This window comes from Balaenoptera physalus, assembly GCF_965194825.1.
Source record: "Balaenoptera physalus genome assembly, chromosome: 6".
NCBI lineage: Eukaryota > Metazoa > Chordata > Mammalia > Artiodactyla > Balaenopteridae > Balaenoptera > Balaenoptera physalus.
Genome location: NC_138885.1, coordinates 6846698 through 6869718, shown reverse-complemented (window position 1 = coordinate 6869718; position 23021 = coordinate 6846698). Strand labels below are relative to the sequence as shown.

At 55.6% G+C, this 23021-nt stretch overlaps 1 protein-coding gene and 1 long non-coding RNA gene across 6 annotated transcripts in view; both read right to left on the bottom strand.

Moving 5' to 3' along the window:
- Positions 1-9769, bottom strand: part of LOC309662704 — a 43895-nt gene extending 34126 nt beyond the window's left edge. Inside the window, exon 1 of the long non-coding RNA XR_014264899.1 lies at positions 1045-9769. This is a non-coding gene — a long non-coding RNA (uncharacterized lncRNA). The remainder of the gene's footprint in view (positions 1-1044) is intronic.
- A 6020-nt stretch (positions 9770-15789) lies between these two features.
- The window catches only part of HS6ST1 (heparan sulfate 6-O-sulfotransferase 1), a 43744-nt gene continuing 36512 nt past the window's right edge, over positions 15790-23021 (bottom strand). The window contains exons 2-3 of one of the 5 annotated variants that reach the window (XR_014264986.1): positions 16780-19753; positions 15790-16385 (exon numbers count right to left, since the gene is read on the bottom strand). Coding sequence is in view for 1 of the 5 variants with exons in the window: in XM_082465958.1 (XP_082322084.1) it covers positions 19045-19753 (709 nt within the window). In the remaining 4 variants the exon portion in view is untranslated. Of the gene's footprint in view, positions 19754-23021 lie in introns of all 5 variants that reach the window. The other 4 variants (XR_014264987.1, XR_014264988.1, XR_014264989.1 and 1 more) reach the window with 4 other exon arrangements.

The window sequence follows — 23021 nt, the reverse complement described above, 5'->3', positions numbered from 1 at the left end:
TTACAACACCTCTGCGTGGTCGGACAAACGGCTTTGTTGTGCGGGTGAAATGCGGCCAGGGAGCAGCCCCCCGTCCCTCCCCCATGGGCCAGAGGCTCTGCAGCAGGCTGGGCCACGGACGTGGCATGGGAAGGCGCAACCACATGGACCGGCAGGTGGCGCCCGCGCCCCTGCACCACCCGCCCCCTCCCACGAGCGCCCTGCAGCAGCTTCTTGCTTTGCCTTCTTGGGCTCTGCCTCCCCTTTTCCTTATCTTCAAAATGGGCCTGCCCTCGGCTTTTATGAAGATTAAAGATGATCTGGAGCTGGAGAAGCCTTCTTCTTTCAGAGCATCTGGTTCTCTGCAGTCCCCACCACTCCCTACTGCCTTATGCTCAGCTCTGCCCTCATTTACCCAACTCACCAGGCACCTGGATGCATCTGAGTTTGCGATCCCCTTTCCAGACTTTAGCGCTCCCAGATGGAGAGGAATGCACGACTTTGTGAGCAAACCACTGCTTTAAAAAGTTTATTCTGGTGATACCTATGTAGTTTATAAAGTCTGAAAGGTGCAGAAAAACAAGAAAAGCAGTCTATATTCTAACTTCAAAAGTAGATACTGTGAATATTGCTTGTGTATCTTGTGTCTTCATTCTGTGTAGTCCGTTCTTTTAAAAGCCTTTATAGAGCATCTTCTGTGTCCCCAGCTGTGTCCGAGGCCGGGTCTCCAGCCCTGGATGGCTCCCGAGACTGCAGAGGCCGCAGACAGACCCGGGGCCGGTCCTGGCTTGTGGGGACGCCGCAGTGGACCACACCTGACTCGCTGCCAGAGAGAGTCCGGTCTTGGTTTCTGTGTCACGTGGCCCAGGATGGGCTGCCCGCGGTCCCCGCGGTCCGTCAGGGTCCGCTCCCGGCGGTGTCCGAGGACGGTCGTGTTCCCACCACCCGGACCCCTTCTGACCCCAGCGCGCGCGGGGACAAGCCGCGCACAGATGGGGTCCTCAGGCGCAGGGGCCCCGGCGCCTGTGCTCTATGCTAGCGACGTTCCCCGACCCAGGCTCCTACCTGGATAGCCGACGTCCCAGCTCAGGACCCGCCTCTGTTTCCTGACCTTACCTGATTCTTGCGGGCGCTGGCGGATGGGCGAGCGGCGGGGAGTCCGGAGCCGGCGGGAGGCAGGAGCTGCTGGGCCGCGCATGCTCAGTTCCGGTCGCACTCAGCGCCCTCTGGTGGACATGGGGGGAGCTGCTGGCTCGAGGTCTCCACACCAGGCGATGGCTGCGGCGCTTTCCGGGACCCTGTCTTCGCGAAGATAGGTTTTAGTACCCACGCAATAGATGGGTTTTAGAAGTCACCGAGGGCCAGGCGGCGTACAATCTGATTGCGAGGATTGGGAAGCTGGGCAGCGCCCAGCAAGCCCACATACCCAGTCAGTAACTAATGGCAGTTATGTAAAAATGAACTAAAAATAGTCTCCTTTAAAATTCATGTGTACAGCTTTCAGACATCTACTAAGTTATTAGCATATACATACTTCTTAAGTGTTTGGACCTGACTACTTAATAAATGGACCCCTTAGGTGTTTCTGAGACGCCAAGGGCTGTCTGATCTGAGAGGGTTTAGGGACACCTGTTTTAGATGATTCTGCCTCTAACAATTAACACCTGCCCTCAGGCCAGGTGGCTACAGGTGTGTGTATGTTTGGCAGCTCCCTCTGGAGAAGCAGGACATCAGAGGGGCCTGGATATGGGGAGAGGGGAAGGGCAGGGGTGGAGGCCCAAGCTGCCCTTGTCCCCTGGACCACTGATGGGCAGTGTTTCTTCTCTGAGAGCAAAACCCTACAGGGGAATTTGGGCGTGATTTTTATCTACACCTAGAGGTGTTGATCAGCTAATGAAGTTTAGCTGGGCCTGAGGAAAGTTGGAGAAACAATGGGACGTGGTTTTGCAGAAGGCTTTGCACAAAGCTATGTGGAGCATGTGGGGGGCTGGGGCAGCCTGGTCCCCAGGCAGCCGTGACAGCCCTGCACACTGCGGGCCTGTGTCCACAGCAAGAAAAAGCACAGGTCTTCCTGGACATCAGGCCTCCTGGAAAGCAGTTGAGCAGCATCTATTAAAATTTAAAATACATCAGGCCCAGGACTTCCCTGGCAGTCCACCGGTTAAGACTTCCCCTTCTAATGTAGGGGGTGCGGGTTCGTTCCCTGGTTGAGGAGCTAAGATCCCACATATCTCTCGGCCAAAAACCCAAAACATGAAACAGAAGCAATGTTGTAACAAATTCAGTAAAGACTTTAAATGGTCCACATCAAAAAATCTTTAAAAAGAAAAAAAATGCACCAGGCCCAGCAGCCACTCTGGGCCATTGTAATAGAAATAAACACAGTGGGTGAGGCGTGCCCACAGGGAAGGTACGCTCATCCACCTATGGAACATAAGGCAGCCACAACGAAGACCCGGCGAATGCTTGAGCAGAAGGTTTTATGGGGGTTTCTGCGAGATATCACTGAGTGAGAACATCAAGATGCAGAAAAGCGTGAAACGGGATCCCTCTTTGTAAAGCCAACTAACCAACACCCTTTATACAGATGCATAGATGTACGTATGTATTAAAATGCATATATATGCTTGATTATTATTACATACGAATGTGGAGGGACATATGGAGAATATATGGAACCTAATATATGGAAATTAGGTTATAATATAGGATATGTGGCAGACAAGATGGGAGAGGAGGGCTGTATGTGGAGCCAAGCAAAGAAGAAAAAAAAAAGGATTAAAATAAAAGAAACCCATTCTCACGCATTTCTATAAAGTGTTACACACACACAAATATATTTACCCACATACACATACATACAGACGTTTTTATGTAATTAAAGGTGTGCTTACCATATGAACACGGCAGAATGGCACTATCAGCAGGCCTGATGCAAGTGGCGTAAAACAACCGCATATTGTGCTCATAGAATCTGTGGGTCAGGCGCTTGGGAAAGGCTCAGCTGGGCAGTTTCCACTTGGTGTCAGAGGTCATAGGTCAGCTGGGGCCACAGTCATCTACAGGCTCACTGGGCTGGAGGATCCCCATTCCATGAGGTGCCCTCATATGGCTGGCCGTGCAGGCCTGGCTGTTGGCTGGGGGCCTTGGTCTTTCTAAGTGGGCGGCTCCACGGGGCTACTTGAGTGTCTTCATGGCATCATCTAGGGGGTCGCAGATGGACCCTTGCAGCAGGAAAGCAGCCACAGATAATAGTGAATGAATGTGTGTGTGATCGTGTTCCAATATACTGTATTGAACTAATAGGCTCTGGGCCTGATTTGGCCTGTGGGCTATAGTTTGCTGACCCCTGACATGCGGCCTTGTAGGCCGTGCTTAATACTTGGGCTTTTCCCCAGACGGAGCCACCAGAGGATCTTGAGCAGGGACGTAAACTGGTATGGCTCAGTTTGCTGCTGTGTAGAGGACACCTGGAGGGTCCAGAGGGAAGCCAGAAGCCCAGGGCGGAGGCTCTTGCTGTGATCAAGGGGACCCGGTGGCGGTGACGGGGATGAGAAGGGATTAGATGTGCTTTGACACAAATCGGTTGATTGATTAATCCACTTAGAAAGAAACACAAATCAAGAGGCCTCGTTAGCACTTGGCCCTGTGTGGCCATCCTGAGCTCGGGGCTGCTGGCCAGGAAGCTCGTGGGCCAAGGTTGAGTTGGCCGCTCTGGGGTGTGACAGGGCAGCTGTGGCAGGAGATGCAGTGCATCCCTCCTTCAGAAGTGGAGCCATTTCTGCCCAAGAGGGAGGCCGAGTGTGCGTGCGGGGAGGGGCCCCAGGACACTTGAGCGCCGAGCACTGGCCTCCCAGGAAGCTGTCTGGCTGCCAGTTGAATGTATGGAAATGCATAGAGCCAGGAAGCTGGGTGGCCACTCCTGCAGGGACTGGCTGTCTGTGGCCCCCTGGAGCACAGTGGCAGGGCTGTGCACAGCTGGCTGATCCCTAACCCTCGGGCCCTGTCCTGTGAAAAGAAATACGTAAACACATAACTAAAAATGAAGTTGTGGGTTTTTCGATTCAAGCTAGTGATTCATGTTCTACAGTCGTTGGTCAGTGTTATGCTTAAACAAAACTGCCGATCCAACATTTTTTCCCAGCTTCTTCTTCCGAAAGTTTTCTAACATGTATAAAAGTTGAAAAAATAGTTAGATAAACACCCATACACCTACTACCTAGATTCAACACTTAGCTTTTGCTCCACTCAGGGCACACCTGACCTGTCATTTTTTCCATAATAAATCTTTCTCACTCCTCCGTCTGCCTTTGAGTCTTTACCAAAACGCACCTGATGGTGACTAATTCCTCTGCTACCTCTGACTAAATGAACTTCACCTGTTCTCATTTGAATGGTCTCTGTTTACTTCCACAGTGGGACTATAATTTCTTTCTGGGTGAAATTTATTAGGTAAATCTACCTTTTAAAACCAGAGAAGAAATGGTGGTCCCCAAATTGGACCCAGGGGCCTGAAAGATGAACGGATATTGTGGTGGGAGGCTTGATTTGGGGCTGGCAGTGCTGGCGGGACCCCGCTGTGCCAGGCCAGCAGGCAGGAGGGGCGGCCCCACCGGGAGGAGCGTGACCGAGGCTGTGCCCTGGGGACACCTCACTCACTGCCAGGCCAGCCACCCCAGCTGTGCAGAGCTCAGGCTGCACAGGCACAGTCTCAGTCTGCTAGGGCTGCGAACAAAAATGCCACAGACTGGGTGCGGCTTAAGCAGCAGAAATTTCTTTCTCACAGTTGTGGAGGCTGGAAGTCCAAGATCAAGCAAGGGGTCTGCAGGTTTGGTTTCTCCTGAGGCCTCTCTCCTTGGCTTACAGACGGCCACCTTCTTGCTGTGTCCTCACTTGGCCTTTTCTCTGTGGGTGCACATCCGTGGCGTCTCTTCCTCTTCCTATAAGGACACCAGTCCTATTGGATTAGGCCCCTACCTGTATGACCTCATAACCTCCTTAAGGGCTGTTTTCCAAATACAGTCAGTTTGGGGGTTAGAGTTTCAACATATAAATTTGGGCAGGGTTGGGGGGGCAACACCATTTATTTGTTCTATAACAGGTGCCAAGGGTGGAGAGCTGCCTTCTGTTAGAGGTGAGGGTTGGAGACACTTGCCCTGTTTGGAGTCTTGTCACTCACTGGTTTATTCCCTGCCACATCCTAGTTAGCAGGCTATCCCACTGCCTGGAGTGGTTGCCTCCTCCCTCTGGTCCTGAGTGGAGGTGACATGCTGTACAACACGTATTCTTACTTTAAGTTCCTGGTGAGCTTCCTGGAGACAGCAAATCCCTGAGGTTTATGCACATTTTGTGTGTATGTGTGTCTGTGACTTTTGCGTTTTCCAGGGAGAAGATCAACAGCTTTCACTTGATTCCCTGGGGCGTCTGGGTCCAAAAGCTGTTAAAGACTCTGGCTCCAGGCGTTAGGGGGCCTGGGCCTTGATCTAGGCTCAGTGTGAAGCTCTGAGGGGCAAGGCTGTGCACGTCTTCAGGACGCTGTGGGCTGGACAGAACCTCCGTGTTGTGCTGCAGCAACGCCGGAAACTTGGCGGGATGTGACGGACAAGGCCCTTCGAAGTCCATGGTCTTGTTTGATCCTCACAACAATTTGGGGATCAGGCAGGTGTTATTTCTAACAGACATATTTCAGAGGAGAAAACCTAGGCTCTCAGAGGTTGTAACTAGTCCAGGGTCATTCCTCCAGGAGCCAAGATCCATGTCCCACACTGTACATCACTCTAAAGAACAAATCTGTTTTGCTGGCTGGCAGGTGTAGCCTAGATTTCAAGGCATGAGTTAGAACTCATGAGTGCAATTCTATTGTATCTCATAAGTCTCTTTGCGTTGGTCCATTTCTCACCAGAGTCCAAAGCTCAGCCACCTAGACCATTATGCCCACACTTTCAAGCCAAGAAAAAAGCACCAATTCTCAACCTTGACAGCCCTGGGGGGATTACATCTTTTTTTTTTCTTTAACATCTTTATTGGAGTATAATTGCTTTACAATGGTGTGTTAGTTTCTGCTTTATAACAAAGTGAACCAGCTATACATATACATATATCCCCATATCTCCTCCCTCTAGGATTACACCTTATTTGAAGAACAGGGTGCTGGGGCCCAACCTAAACCCTGGGCACCCCCACTTTTATAAGGTCATTAGGTGACTCTGATGGGCAATGAGAATTAGACCTGATGATTTAGAGAAATTTTGAAATGAAATGAAAAACACAAGGGTAATTAGTGAGTTTGCTAACTGATCTTTATATATCAGTTAGGATTCAGCCACGAATGATGGAGGCTTATACAAGATGGAAGTTTATTTCTGTCTTATATAGAAGAAGTCTGGAAGTAGACAGTTTTAGGGCCAGTATGGTGCCGTCATGATGTTTCAGGCTCCTTCTCTCTGTGGCTTCTGTTCCCAAGATCACTTCATTGTCTGAGATGGCTGCTAGGGCACCAACCATCATGTCTGTGTTCTATGCACAACCCTTCTAGAGGAAAGAAAGGTGAAGGGCATGCTCTGTCCTTTTTAAGGAGGCTTCCTGGAAGCCTTATATATAACATTTATTTGTCTGAAAGTCTCAAAAAAAAAAAAAGCACTAACCACAAAACAAACAAAAAATTAATAATTTAGACTTTATTAAAATTGAGAACTTGTCTTCATCAAAAGAGTAAACAGTCAAGCCAAAGGCTGGGAGAAGATATCCAGGATACATACATTTGACAAAGGATTCCTGTCAAGAAGACATAAATAATTTCTACAAATTAATAAGAAAGAGACAACCCAATTTTAAAAAATGAGCAAAAGAGACATTTTACAAAAGAAGATTTCCAAATGACCCATAAGCATACGAAAAGGTACACCACATCATTACTTATCTGGGTAATAAAAATTTAAAACCACAGGAGATGTCACTACTCAACTGCTAAAATGATGAAATTGAAAAGATTGACATCAACAAAGGTTGGTGGAGCCTGTGGGGGAAATTAGTTCAAACACACTGAAAAACTGGAAGTTTGTTATAAAGTTAAAATGCACTTCTTTTACATGACTCAGAAATTCCACTCTTTGGTATCTACCCAAGAGAAATAAAAACATCTCCACGTAAGTAATTTAATAGCAAGTGTATTTATAAACAGTTAAAACTTAGAAACAACCCAATAACCCACAACAGGAGAATGGATAAAGGAATTATGTACATTCATCTGTCGCTGATCTAAAAGCACAGAGGTGCCTTGCCGTAGGCCAGGCTCTCACCAAGCCCCGCTAGGAGCACAGGCTGCCTCTGTGGGCCTGACCTGGCATCTGGTGGCAGCACCCTGGCCGGCAGAGTTGGGAGTAAAGGGAGCTCAGAACTGGGGAGGGCGCAGCCTGAAGCAGCCAGTGACCCCCCTCCTGGGAGACTGGACTCAACCGCCAGTGTCTGTGAGGAGTTGCACGTTAACACACATGGTGTACAGTGTACCTAGCACGCAGCACACATAACGTGTCATACGCAGTGCAAAACATGCATAACAGCACATGCACATGTATGACATAACACGTAACATGCCACTACTATATATAAAATAGATAACTAATAAAGACCTACTATAAAGCAGAGGGAACTCTACTCAATACTCCGTAATCACCTCCATGAGAAAAGAATCTAAAAAAGAGTGGATATATGTATAGGTATAACTGAGTCACTTTGCTGTACACCTGAAACTAACATGACATTGTAAATCAACTATACTTCAATAAAAATTAAAAAAAACATAGCATGCAACACATACTGTAAACATGCATAATGTGCAATACAGCATGTGTATGTGTATACTACACACACATAACATGTAACATAGAGAGTATAATATAGAGCATGTAATATATAGCATGTAACACAGTGAACAATATTACAGCATGAAACATACATAGCAATAATGTGTATATAACATGTAATATATATAACACACAATGCATAGCATATAACACATAATACAGTACCTGCTGCGCAGTACACACAGTGTATCACATGCCTAGTATGTAACACATGCTGTGCAACATACACCACACATAGCATGCAACAAACATACCATGCACACACGTTTAACATGTGACACAGAGAGTGTCTAATATGTACAGCACATGACACATACAGCATGTAACATATATAGCATGAAGCAGAGGGCAAGGCACCTCTCCTGGGGGTCTGGCCTTAGTGGGAATCACTTTGCTGGTGGGGTAACTAGGCTCGTTTTGCCCCGCCCCGCACCCTCTACCCATTATTTCCTTCTTCTGCCCCGGCCAGAATAAGCTGGGATAAAGAAGAGGGCCTTTGTAACGTGGCTACAACCAGAGGACGCTCTTCTCTACTAGTCCCTGGAGCCGCGTGAAGCGGTCACTCTCAGCAATGCCAGACCTCCAGCTGCCTTGCAGGCCCGACCCCCAGGCTGGCCCCCTTCCCTCCGTCCCCTTGTGGCTCCATGAAGGGAGAAGCAACGTGGAGAGAGGCCTTCTGGTGACAGCCCTGGAAGCAGGGTCTCTGGGCTCATGTTCCCCAGAAGCAGGCCTGGAGCAAGAGTTCAGTGGCGAGCAGCGTGGTCAGGAGGTGTTTCCAGGAAGCTCCAGTATGTGAATGAGAATGTAGAGGGGACAGCAGATGGCACTTATGGAGCAGGGCCCGATGGGCAAGGCGGGTCCATCCCCGGGACCCCTGGAGACTTATCCTCTCTGTCCTGGAGCCATTTGTTGTCCAGCTGCAAACAGCATCTCACAGGGAGCTCCGGGCAGCCACTACCTACCTGCATCTCAGATCAAATCTGACCCCTCATCTTATAGTAGAAGCACATGCACAATGAGAAGCAGCGTTTTGCCCCAAAGCTGGCAAGCAGAGGATCTGGGGGTAGAAATTCCACACTGGACCCTAGGCTGGTGAGTTCAGGACCAGAGTGATGGTCAAGGGTGGGTATGGAAGGGAGCATGTGAGGACTGGCTGGGGGCTGGGGGAGCACACCCACGGGGGCCCCTTCCCTCCCAACCCACTAGCATGTGAGCTGAGATGGAGCTGAGGGGTGAGCCCGTGGTGTCCACATCCTGTCTCAATGACCCCTCCTGTCACTTGACCCCATAGGGCGAGGCCCCAGAGTGGGCCGGGGCCCACGCAGGGAAGCCAGCCGCGTGCAGCTCACACAGCCTGCCCAGGGACGGACGCCCAGCAAGCTGAAAGAAGAACCAAAGAGGTGACTGCAGAGGAAAGGATGGTGCCGGTTCTGCTTCTGGCCTGGGCCCGCAGACGGGCGGAGCTGGCCTTGGGAGGGAGTCAGGTCTCTCTCGTGCTCGGGAAAGTCAGAAATACTCAGTTCAGGAGGGCCTGGGCCAAGCTTGCTGTGGGCGCCGTCCTGAGTCGGGGGCAGCGAGGACGCCGGATGGTCATTGTTCTGTCCTCACGTCCACTTTCTCAGTGACTGTGCCTGAGGTCTTTCTGCGTGGAGCCCCCCTGACGTTGACCGGAGGAAACACTGATGCCTGTTCTAAGAATAATCGCATCCAAAGGCAGCTTGGTTACAACAGGAGTGCTTTAGACAGGAAGCTTCTGCTCCTGGGAATGCAGAGTAGATGTACTTTTCCCTATTCCTCCTGCTAAGTTAAACCACCTCTCTCTCTATGTATCTATACAGAAGACTTATCTACATAGTATATATAACATATGTTATCTATCTTCTATCTATTATCTATCATCCGTCTATCATCCATCATCTTTCTATCTATCAACTCTCTATTGTCTATCTATCTTCTATCTATTGTCTATCATCTATCATCTATCATCTATCTATCTATTATCTATCTATCTTCTATCTATTATCTATCTATCTATCATCTATCTACTATCTATCTATCATCTATCAATCTATCATCTATCTACCTAATCTATCATCTATCATCTGTCTATCTATCATCTATCTATCTAATCTATCATCTATCTAATCTATCTATCATCTACCTAATCTATCATCTATTTATCTAATCTATCTCTGTCATCTATCTATCTATCATCTATCTATCTACTCTATCATCTATCTACTCTATCTACTCTATCTATCATCTATCTAATCTATCTATCTATCATCTATCTACTCTATCTACTCTATCTATCATCTATCTAATCTATCTATCTATCTATCATCTATCTATCTATCTATCTATCTATCATCTATCTATCATCTATCTATCTATCATCTATCTATCATCTGTCTATCATCTGTATCTACCTAGGCTCTAGAAGGCAAAGAAGAAACACACCAACTAGGGACTTTGAGACCAAAGGAATGACATGGCGGTAAGTTCCTGAGTTTTCTTTTTGCCTCACGTATCCCAGAGCTGGAGCAGAGGCAGCCCTGAACCCAGGAACGCCAATGGGCATAGACAGCAAAGCCCCAGGGAAGCCTGCTGTCTTAGCCAAAAGACTAGGAAGGGGGAAGCCTAGCAGAGTGGAAAACGCTTAGGCCATAACCACCCTGCTCCAGCCAATCAGCACAGAAAAACCTGTGGCCCTGCTCCCATCCCCAGTGGCAAAGGCCCAGTGGGGGTCCTAGACTACCCGTGGTCCCAGCATCCCTGCTGGGGGTGGAGGTGTCAGGGAAGGCCTTTACCCCCGTTGGCTGGTAATAAGCCCCCCACGAGGGTCAGTAGCGAGGAGCCCCACTGCGGGTGACGAGAGAGGCCAACGGGGAACCTGATTTCTACCTCTACCTGGGCTCCAGTGAAGGGGACAAACAGACGCGTGGGAAGGCTGGGTCCACACTGGGGACCGTCACGACTGCTCCACGTTCATCCAGCAAAATGACATGAAGCAAAAGCTCCAAGCCCCGCATCCCTCAGTCCCGCGTCTCCGCCAGGAGTTCTTCTTGGGCCTGGCTGTCTCCCTGGGCCCCTTCCTGCATCAGGAGCCTGAAGCCCAAGTTCCCGAGCTTCTGTGCCTGCCTTGCATGCAGGCTTTTCACAATGATGATTTTGTTTTGAGAGACAGAAAACCATGCAGAAAGTACGGAAAATAACATGACAACCTCCGCCCCCGTACCCACCACCCAGAAGTGACAGTTGTTACTCTTTGATGTGCCTTGTTTTCTAACTATAACACGTAAAGTGTTACAGATAGAGTTGAAATCCCCTTATTCCTTTAGCCAAAGTCCCACCCGCTCCCTGCTCTGCCAACTCTGAGAAAAATCGCTGTTGTGAATTGAACATTTACCTTCCATTTCACTTTTGTTTTTATCTTCAGCCATCTATGTTTTAAAAAGGTAATTCATTCACGTTTCAAAATTCAAAAGGTACAAAAGGGGGAATTCCCTGGTGGTCTAGTGGTTAAGACTCTGTCAGCCAGTTTCGTGGGGTAGCCATGTGTCATTGTGGGGGGCGGGGAAATGTGGTCTTGACCCTGGCTGGTTGTGCGCCCGCTGACCCGTGGAGGCTCTCTTGCTAAGGAAGGAGTTGGGGACAACTATCAGGGGACAACCAGCAGCCTCTGCTGCAATGCCAGAGGTTTAAAACCCTTTGATGGGGACAAATCACTTCCTGTGGGGAGTGCTGGCTGGAAATGGGCAGAGAGTCCGGGCCAGGTCCCGTGCAGGACCTCTCTGTGCACTCTGGAAGCACGAGGGCAGACTGGGCGTTAAACATCTTTCCTAGAGAACAATGTGTGAGCTGTACAACACGGCCTCTGCTGCACAGGAAGCCCTGTGGCCAGAGTCCCTTAGAGCATGCTGTGTGAGGCACCCCCCTCCTCGACGGCACTGCGAAAACCCCAGGCTGACCTGTTCAGCGCACAATATGGTCCGGAGCCCCCGGGGCCTGAATACCGGCTTTGCGGCTTCTGGGGAAGGGCAGGTGTGACACAGGACAAAACAGCCTGTGGAGCCCCAGCTGCAAGGCTCCAGGCCGGCTCTCTTGAGTCTTGGAGAGGCTGTGTCTTGAATACTTGGCTTTTTTTTTGCGAAAGAAGTGTTTTCCACAGTCCCTAGGCTTCCTTTTACAGAGAAATCCTAGGGTTTCGATGAGCCACAGAGTGGGAGGATGGGGTCAGTGAGAACAGGCCCTTTCAGAGGGAGAAGCTGCTGGGGGCCGGGGTTAGGGGGGCTCGCAGGCAGAGATGAAGGGCAGGTCTCAGTGCTTCATGCCAGTGGCCTTGGCCAGGGTCAGACACTGGAAACAGCGTGGCTGGGCTGAGAGGGAAGCAGAAGGAAAGGGGACCGCGTGTGGCCTGTTTGGGGCCTTGGAGCTGTTTGTTTGCAGGACGGGTCAGCTGCAGCGGAGTGGCAGGCCAACCGAGGCAGAGAGCTGGCCTCCTATGGCTGGTGGGCTGGGGGCACCTGTCTGGGGGGAGGTTAAGAACCTGCCGGTGTGTGTGGGGTTCCCCGTGGCAGTGAGACAGGCAGGGACCTGGGATCTGGGACACTTTGCTGCAGTGCTTGTACCTAGATAAATGTCTCCGAGCAACAAAATGCAAAGAAACTACAAGGGACTAAAAATAACCGCATGCACGTGCAGTTGGGGCAAATTCTGGACAATAAGATACAAAAAGACCAGAAAACCCCCAACTGCCACTTCTAAAGAGACAGGAGCAAAAGCAGGGGGTCGGGAGCAAAAGCAGGGTCCTGCGCATGCCCCCTGCACTCAGCACCACCAGACGGGTGGGCAGACCACCTCAGCCACCCCTCCCGCCCAACCCTTGGGCACACCCCTACCCTCACCCCATATAAGGAACCAGCTCGCCCCTCACTCGGGGAGCAAGTGAGCAAGGGAAATTTTGTGTGTTCTCCCTGTCTCCAGCTGCAGCAGGGGCCCCAGTAAAGCCTTGCCTGAATTTCTTGTCTGGTCTCTTGACAATTTCTATTGATTGAGGAAGCCAAGAACCCTGGTCAGTAACAGCAGGAGGAGGTGCTGGAGGGCCAGCCCCCCGGGGGAGATCTCTGTGCCGCATCCAAGCCAAGAGGATGATCCCAGGTTCCGACTGTACCGGACACCCTGCAGTGGAGCCGGTGAGGACAGAGGCCGGGGGTCCTGGCTGGGGGCCCGATGGCCTTCTTGACAAGGTGGAGGGGGGAGGCATGTGAGCGCCCTGCCACCCATCACTGGGGGATAGGAATGTCCCGTATGCCCAGATGCCACCCAGAGGGGAGGGGAATCAGAGGAGAACTCCTAACACACTGGTTCTAACCGGGAGAGACTGTTAACTTGAAGGGACATATTTTAAAAATTCAATCACACTCCAGAGGGAATGGAAATTTAAAGTCAGGATATGAGCAATTTCTCTAAAAAGGGCATGTTTGGGGGCAAGTCTGGGCAGTGCTGTGTATTCAGACCCCTCCTCTGGGCCCGCCAGGAACCGCGGTCCCACCTGAAGCCTGGGCCATGGGAGATGCCCCGAGACTGGGTGGGGTGGGCTGGGGGTGCAGGGAAGCGGGAGGCCCAGCGGGCGTGGAGCCGGGAGGGTCTTGTCTTTGGCAGAGAGACAGAAGGCAGGTGGGTGACCCACCCGACTCCTAGGGGCGGGAAACCGGATGGTGCTGACCGGGGCCGGGGGGATGGACGGGGCTGGAAGGCGGGGCACCTGGAAATCTGTCACGGTCCTTCGAGGGGAAGAAAGGAAGAGGACAGTCCTTAGCTGTTTCCACAGGGGAGGCTGCAGCCCACGTGGCTTGGCGCCTCGGGGGGCAGGGCGGTGGGTGAGGCTGAGCTGGTCGCGGGGAGCGTCAGGACTCCCCAGCGGCGGCTCGGTGGTCGGGGCTGGAGACGAGATGAAGGCGTGGCTCGCTGTGGCCCATGTGGCCCTGCCTTGTCCTCCGGAAGCCGGTGAACCCTTACAGCAGCCTTCCCGTTTCACAGAGAAGGGCCGACCCGGGACCGTGGGCCAGCTGGATTCCGAACCTGGCCTGACAATAGGCTGAACTCCCGGAGGCTCTGCCCGCTGCTGCAGCGTGGAGGGGAGCCCAGACCAGCCCCCCACGCCAAGGGCGAAGCCCTCGCCCATCCCCACCCACCGGGGCAGGAGTCTGTGGGCAGGGGCCTGGTCAGCCGGGGGTGCTGGGCCAAGGCTCCCAGGACCTGCACCCCGAGTTCTCCCCGAGGCCTCCGGGGAGGAGGTCCCTGGGACCAGGTGCGTGTTCCGGAAGGAGACTCTTGGATGGGTGATGGCCCCCAGGGATCTCCCGTGCTCTGGGCTGGGGGCATGCTGTGTCCCTGCCAAGGGCACCTGCCTGGGTGGGTGGGCAAGTCGGGACTGCCTTCCCTAGGAGGGAGCTGGCGTGGAGCACTGCGGGGTCCCGAGCTCGCCTGAAGGTTGGGGCTGAGGACCCAGGGAAAGCACGCAGGTGGCAGGCCCGCCACCCGGGGCACGGCTGGTGTGAAGAGCAAACAGCAGGGGATGCAGGGGTGGGAGGCTGGGCTGCGGGCAGCTGGTGGGGGGAGAGGAGGTGGGGTGGCGGGGAGAGACCAAGGAGAAGCAAGGTCAGGCGGGAGGGGCGGGGGGGTCAGAAGGGGTGGAGGGGCTGACAGGCTGGGCCGACGCAGGGGAGGCCGCAGCCAGTGCAGAAGACTCCGAAGTGACCTTCAGCTTTAAACAGGAGAAGGCGGGCGAAACCCCCCATTTTGGGGGAGGTGTTTTCACACACTGGCTCTGCGGGGCTGAACGGAGCCACTGCAGCGGGAGGACACGTTCCCCCTGGGTTTGCTGAGCGGGGAGCAGGCTGAGGCCCCACGTGTGATGTCCAGGAGGGGCTGAGGCTGGGTCTGCACGGGGCGCCCGCTCCCCCTCCCTGCAAGGCTCCGCTCCGATCAGAGAGAGGACGCTTCCTCACAGACCCGGAGGGTCAAGAGCACACTGGGCGGGGAAGCTCTGGTGACTAGGAAGCGGCCACCTCCGCCCCCGGGCACGGCGTGGCCCCGGCTGTGACTGCCCTTCCTCCTCTCTGCGGGCAGGGGATGGGGAGGGATGGGGAGGAGGCCTGGATGCAGGAGCATCCAGATCGAGACCGTGGGAAGAGGAGGAAGAGACCCTCACACCTTAGGGTCTGAACACAGCCTTTCCAGAGTCTTGTGCGCGACAGCGCCCACTGGCGGAAGTGCAGGGGCCGGTACCCGAGGCCCCCGGCCCTCCACTTGTCCAGCAACGGCCAAGCCCTACCCGCAAGCACAACGGATCCGTTTCCATGAAGAAAAAGCAGTGAGGCCCGTGATCACATCAGGACCCAGACTTCAAGTAAGGGCCTCCCTCCCCGTCCCGTGGGACAGAGGACCACCTCATCTGCACAGCATTTATGCCCCAAACCTTTAACTGAATCTGACCGTGAGAAAACACACGGGGACCTTAAGAGAGACAACCGGCCTATACTAAAATGCCAACGCTAAGACAGACGAAGGAAAGGGGCGGGTGGGGCTCTGTCTAGCTAAAGGACACAGTAGAGGCGTGACAGCTGAGTGCCGCAAGGGTCACAGGAACATTCTGAGGACACTGTACGGACTATTGGAAAATTTGGATGTGGACTGTACATCAGCTAATATTATCTTTTGTTAAATTTCAGGAATATGATAATGGTTTTGTGTGTGTGTGTGTATGTGGCAGAATGTCATTCCTAGGAGGTACATGCTGAAGTATTTTGAAGTATTCTGGGGACTGCAACTTCCAATGTTTCAGAAAAATGTGCGTGTGTCCACGTGCACGTGTGTGATGCCTGTGTGCAGAGACAGAAAACGAGTGGGAGTGCAGGGTAACAAAATGTGACACATGTTAATCCAGGGGAATCTCAGCTAAGGGTTTATGGTGCCCACGACCTACTCTTTCAACCTGTCATTTGCAATGTTTCAAAATTTGCAATGTTTCAAAATTAAAGTTGAGGGGAAGGAGGCTCAGAAAGTAAGCACACGATGTCTGCATTGCTCTGTCCTCCCTTAAGCGGGCCTCATCTTTTCAAGTCCTATAATTAATGACAGATAAGTTATTCTTTTTTTGGTCACGCCGCGCGGCTTGTGGGATCTTAGTTCCCTGACCAGGGATGGATTCTGGGCCCTCGGCAGTGAAAGCGCCGAGTCCTAACCGCTGGACCGCCAGGGAAGTCCCCAAGTTATTCTTTGCGGTGATGACAGTCACATTTCTTACTTTCGCAAAGCAAGGCTGAGTGACACAGTGTGTTAACTCCTCTCTCGCTGGGCCACCGCCTGCTCCTGAGGGAAGCCCGTCTGCTCCTGTGTGATTCCTGCAAGCTCACAGATGCTCATTTCGAAAATCAAACCGGGACGGCGCCACGCCAGGCGCGTTGCTATGTGACCACAGACCACACACACCAGCGTTCCTTTTCAGGGTTTATTTCATCTGCTAACATTCATCTTGACCTAGACAAAAACAATTAGATGATTATGACTTGTGTTTCCATCATCAACTCATTTTTTTGTATGAGTCACCAAAAGGTTTCTTCTCAACACTTTTTTTTTTTTTTTAATAAGAAGCTATAAATAAATAAAGCTTTAAACGCTCCTGGGTTCAAGTTAAACTCTTCCAGTTCCCAAAACGTTCACAGACTCATTGTTTGGACAGTTCTCTCGTCCCTCACGCCTCCTCCAAGAGAGGCCACCGGAGGCCGGGGGTGGTGGGAGCGGGGAGCTGTCTGCTCACGGCATGTCTGCTCCTGTCCCGCGGCCCTGGGAAGAGCCCTGGGGAGGCCATCCCTTCCCTGGAGCCCCAGCCCGTGGTGCTGGTGGAGATGCTGCAGGCACAAGAAGCCTTTACCTCAGAGCAGGCGTCCTGAGCCGGCAGTGCTGCACGGGAGACCCGAGTGGCCGAGGGGCACTGCCAGCCGGTGCTGTCACTGGCACCCCTGCCTGGATGCTGGCCGGAGCCAGGACCTCCTTCCAGATGCAGTGAAGAAACCGAGGAGACCGTGTGACTTGGGACAACGGGCCATGAGTTAAAACACTCCATTATGTACAAAACACATCCTGCACTCAGGCCCACACCCTCAGGAGCGCACCTTGGGGAGGGCTGCTTGAGCCAGGCCACTGGCCGGGTGCCCGGGGGGGCTCACGCAGAACAGCCTTCCTCCCGGTGGGAGGCCACAGCAAGCCCCTAGCGTCGCAGGTGCTCGTGCGAGACCCCAGAGCTCTCGTGAACGTGTCCCACCCTCCTCCCTGGAGCACGCCCGCCCCAGATGAGTATCGGAGCAGACCCCCATGCTGACCTTCACACCTCTTTAAAAGAGCCACCTGAGCGCTCACCTCCGCAGCACGACGTGTCCGCTCTCGGGGACCTGCTGACTGCGCTGTCCTTGGACTGCAGGATGAAGTGGCCAGCGCAGGAAGCTGGAAGGGGGGGGGGGCCCTCAGGCCAGACAGGCAAAGACTAAAGCTGCTGGCTCCTGGGTAGCCACCTCATGCGACAACACCCCAACCCTTCCGGCGCTTACGGAAGGGTCTCGGCTCCCACCCCCTCATTCCACAGGAGGGCAGCTAGGGTGGCCAACGGGAACCTGGGGCAGGGAACCCTGGCAGGATCTGCCCAGGAGGCTGCCATGGGCCCGGGGCCCTCACCACCGTCCTTGAGTTGGGCCTGCAGCCGCCGGGCACGTGTGCTTCCCCTCCTGGGGAGACAGGGTGCCCTTCCACCTCGGGCGTGGGGCTCACACTCAGCTCCCCAGAACCAGGTCTTGGGTCTCATGTCGGGGGGTGCACGTCCAGAGGAGACGCTGGCCTGGCCTCCTCGAGCACAGGAGGGATGGGCGTGGGGCAAGTGTCTACAATGGACTGAACATGGCTTCTCCAATCTGCAGGGCTGTGGGGAACAGGCCTGACCAGCTGGTAGGGGCAAGGGCGCAGGAAAACGCGGGGAGAGCCCAGGGTCGTGGGGCTGTGTGTCTGGGTACTAGGGGAGCCACCCAGAGCTGTTTCTTCCAATCCTGGAGGAGAATCTGAAAGCCCGAGTACCCTTTCCTGGCTGTCCTGAACCACCATGGCCCCAAAGTATGGCTTGTGGGCAGTGGCTGTGGTCTGCAGCGTTCCAGCCAACGGAGGCTTGGCTGAAGTTTATACACGGGGCTGTGGGGGGAACGGGTCTAAGTCCCACATAAATGTCCAAGTCATGGGCTTGGGGCTGGGGGCAGCCCACTAACAAAGCCCAGAGGGTCAGAAAGGACAAGGCGGGCAGGGAGAGCTCTTGATTTCTGTCCCCCTTCCTGTCTGAGCTGGCCTGGCTGGGAGGTCTGCCTGGACCCAGGTGGAAGCCTCCTCACCTACGGCCTTCCTACTCCTGGGATGCCCTCCGCCCATGCAAGGGGCCAGTGCAGCATGGGGCCCATCTCCCCACAGCGCCCCTCGGTCTGGGGACTGAGGAAAACGGGGTGGGGGACCCCAGGTGATGTGCTTTGATCTCTTGACCCGGAGCATGAAGCCACACTGTGGGTTTTGACCTTGGGCTAGAGAGGGGAGTGGGCTTCCCAGGGGCTGGACTAGAGTCTTCTTGGCTTCAGACGGGGTGGGCCCTGACCCTGAAGATGGGTGAGCTGGGAGCTCCATTCCTGAGGCTACCTCAGAGGGCTGCCGTGTCTCCACGCAGGCCTTGGGGCCAGGGGTTCCCTGGAGGCTGAGCTACCTGTGGGGGGTGGGGTGGGGGAGGCAGCGGGCGTGTGCCTGGTGGGCGTGACCACACACCTGGCCTGGCAGGTCCGCCTTCCACTGCACTGGATTTTTCTAGTCTTCAAACCTGTGGCCGTTGTGACCATGAGGACGGGAGAGCGGGGACATACCTGCTCCCAGCCCTGCAGGCCTGGTCGGGGGCGGTCCTCCAAGCACCCTTCCCTCTGACCCAGAGGGTTCCCACGTTGATTTCTCAGAGCCCCGGCCTGGGAGGGTGGGAAGAACCGACCCACCAGGCCCACCCCTTCCCCTCCCTCAACCGTTTGTCCGTCTTCTGGCGAGCGGACGGGGGTCCTCTTCCCACGAGTTCTGGGGGCCGTGTGTGTCGGTCAGTCTGTCTGGTCCCACCTGCCCCCGCCGGCCGCCACTACCACTTCTCGATGATGTGGCTCATGTAGTCCTCGGTGGGCACGCGGCCGGGCTCCTCGGCGTCCCCCCGCGGCGGCGCCTCCTTGGCCCGGTGCAGCAGGCGCTCCTCGCGGCTCCGGAGGCGCTGCTGCCGGCGCTCCAGCTGCCGCCTGTACTGGTAGCGCTGCTGGAAGAGGTCCCTGGCGTAGTCGTAGAGCTGCATGTCCAGGTCGTTGAGCTCCTCGATGCGCCGGATGGTCTCCTCGCCCACCTCCACGCCGCCCGCCCGCGTGCTGTTGTACTGCATGAAGGGACGGATGAACTTGAGGTTGAACGTCCGCTCGAACAGGTACTGCGTCTTGCGCTGGAACTCGGTCAGGCCGAAGAAGGCCATGCCCCGCAGGTTCTTCTTGGCGCTGTCCAGCAGCAGCTGGGCCCGCTTGCCCTCGGGGATGAAGGACAGGTTGTAGCAGCCCACCAGGCTCAGGTCGGCCAGCATGCGCACCTGGCGGTTGCTGGCCAGGTTGTAGGGGCAGTCCATGAACTCCTGCAGCGTGCAGCCCGACCAGTCGGTGCCCTCGTAGCAGGGCGGCAGCTCCTCGGGCGTGGGCGTGCGCCCGTCGCACATGTGCAGCGATGTCTTCCACGTGGCCCCCCGCTGCACGTGCCGCCACTCGCTCAGGTAGCGGGACACGGGGTCTCGCAGCAGGGTGATGTAGTAGAACTTCCTGCAATGAGACGGGAGCAGGGGGGAGGTGAGGCCGGGGCGCCAGGCAGGGGTGGGGCACGCAGGAACCACTGGGGGCGTGAAGGAGAGGGAGGCTGCAGCCCTGAGTCGGATGGCTCTGCTCAGCGTCTACGCTATGGGACCCCCGGGGAGTGGCTTCACCTCTGAGGTCAGCCATCACATCTCAGGTCTCCAAAGGGCCACTGCTGAATGAGAAACCCAGGTGTGAGATGTGATGTAACCTGCAAAGGTCTCAGGCCACCACCTCAATGCCGAATGTGACCGCTGCAGTGTCCTGCAGGGCCCAGCCCTGGTGCCCTCCTGAACCCTGGCCCAGGGTCTCCTCTGGGGCCCTCCCCCGAGCCCCAGGCGTGCCCTCCTGCCTGCTCGCACCTTGGGAGGGACAACCTGACTTTGCCCTGCAGGGGGTGGAGGAGAGTGGCCCCAGAGTCCACACCACCTGGAACCAGACGTTTACAGAGCTGTCACAGTGGCAGGCTTGGTGCAGCCCAAGGGGCCACTGAGAAGTCACTCACAGTCCCAGGCTGCACGGCAGGTCTGGGTCAGGGCCTCCCACTGGGCCCACTCCACCCCAGGCTCCTGCAGAGGTCCGGTGGGGGAGGGGCACCAGGAGACCACCCCGCCCCCGGGGTGAGCCCTAACTCATAAGTTTTATCGTCTCCCAGGAACTGTTCCAACCCCCAAGGAGTTGGGCACCGATGCCACCTCCCCACGCTGTGGGTAAGGGGCACCCATCCGTACCATGGGAGAGCTGACTCAAGGAGGGCTGTGCCCCCTTCTGCCCGCTCCCTCGGGGTGAGAGGCAGCCGGGATGATTCAGGTCCCTGTAGGGTGTGCTGTGATGATCGGCCCCAGTGCCAGGAACTGTGACGGGCCTGGTGGGTGTGGGTCGCCCCAGGGGGGGTTTGCGGCTCTTCTCGGAGCCCCACCTCCAGGGCTGGCAGAGCAGCTGCCTGAGCAGGTGGGGCAGGTCCGAGGCCAAGGGGAACCAGGGCCTGGGGCGAGCAGCCTAGAGTGTCCTCGGAAGTGGGCAGCAGGAGCCCACTGGGTCCCACACACCACTCCTGGGGGGGATCCCTCCCCGCTTCCCCGGCCCTTGCCCGATGGCAACATGGAAGCTGCACCCACACTGCCCCCTCCTCACGGAGGCCCAACAAGAGCAGCCCTCACACTGCCCTCTGGGAAGCCACGGGGGCACAAGACACCTTGCAGGGTCTGGCAGCGCCCTGATCTGACCGCATCTCCCAGGGGGCAAGGGGGCCCTGGGGTGCGGGCATGATAACTAGCAAGGGCGAAGGTGATGGGGTACCACTGGGGGTCACCCCAGCCTTAGGGGGGCCCATTCAGAAAACCGCAGGAACAGCAGACAGCGGCAGAAAGCCCGGGCAGAGGGCACCCAGGGGGCTGGGGGAGGGAGTCCGCAGGGAGGAGAGAGCAGGACGGGCATCCTGACTCCTGAGCCCTCCGCGAAGCCTGGGTTCTCCTGCTTGTGCCTCGGGCCCCGTCAGCTCTCACACGCCCTGCCCCAGCCCAGGTGCTGACAGCGCGCTCCTGGCCTCTGCAGGCGGCTCACGTCCCAGCCCCTGGGGTGGGGTTGGGGTGGCTGGCAGCCCCAATGTGACCCCCTCCCCCAGCTCCTGTGGAACGTGCCCTGGTGGCTCTGGCTGCCCCTGGGAGAAGAACAAAAGCCCACCTGTGCCCTCCCAGCTCCTCTCTGACCACTAGGACCACGCCCCCCTTGCTGGTTCCCAAGAAGACACCCCAGGGCCTTTGCACGAACTGTGTCCTCCCTCTATTTCATCAGCTGACTCTGACTCATACCCTAGACTTCAGGCAGAGCCACTTCCCAGGGAAGCCTCGTCCTGCACACACGGCTCCCTCTTGGGCTTCTGTCACAGTGGTAGCTTTCCACTGACCTCTCAGCTCACTCTGCGGTAGGGAGGGGGCGGCGGGGAGCTGGTTCCTGTGTGTGTGCTAAGCAGGGCCATGGTGCCCCCCTGGGGACAAGACTGGGAGGGGCCAGATGGTCCAAGACAGAAGGTGCCTCGGGGCAGGCCCCTCACACAGCACCTTCAGCCCCCGGTGGAGGAAATCAAGCCTTGAAAGGTTAGGCAGCTACCTGGAGGCCCCCAGTGGCTTCAGCACTGGGGTAGGGCGGGCGGCCCCGCTCTGCAGACCCTGGTTAGGGGGACTGGGACCGGTGACAAAGACCTTCAGTGTAGCCAGGGCGAGGAGGTCAGCTCATCCAAGGGCCAGCCTTCTAGAGACCTAGTATATGACATTTATAAATCCTGACCACGACAACTGCTTCTAAAGAGGCCACGACAGACAGGCAGACACAGAGATACACCTAGAAACCCACGTGGGCAAACACAGGGCTGCGTGCAGGCTGCTGGCACACACCGCATCCACTGCTGAGCCCGGCTGGTCCCGTGTCCTGTCCTTGGCCCTCCCCACCCCGTGTGCACACGGGCAGGCCAGCGCGGTGGATTCTCCTGGACACAGAAAACCAGAGTACGACGTGTCAACGGACAAAGATTTGTCTACGTGGCCCCATCGAAGCCACTCGGGGTTCAACCTGGTTGCAAGGTGACCTCTGAGGGCAAGAACTCACGGTGCACAGCGGGGCACCAGCACCCGCCCCAGCGTCTGCGTCCCCGCAGGCCTCTGCAGTCACGTAGGCCTGGAGTCCTGCGTCAGCACTTGCCGCCGCCCACCACGAGGGCAGGCTTGGAGAAGTCCAGCTGCCCCCCAGACCCTCACAGATCTCAGTGCACCCTTGAGAGGGGGACGGGGCCGCTAGCCCTCCTGCGGCGTGCTGGAGCCAGAGCCGACTGAGCCCCCGTGCTCACACTGACCCCCACGGCTCCCCTGCGCACCACATGGGTGCTGAGCGGGGCGGCCCTGCTCCTTGCTGCATCCCTGGATGCCGGCCTGGCTGGACAGGAGCAGGGCCTCGCCCACGGTGACCGGGGCGGGCGGTGTTAGGATGGGGCGTGCTGAGCCTTCTCTGTTCAGGACGTTGCCAGGCCCTGCGCCCCCGATTCTGTCCTCCCAACACGGCCTGTGGTGGAGACTAAGGGTCCAGGCAGACCCTAGACCCTGTGCGCAGGGCCAGCCGCCCCTGGTCACTGCCCAGCCCCCGCGCTGCTCCTGCCTGGACGGCACGGGAGCCCCTGTGGGCGCGCACTCCTGTACTTGCTTGGCCTCAGGAGCGCATACGCCTGACCCCCCATCTCCGCTTCCCG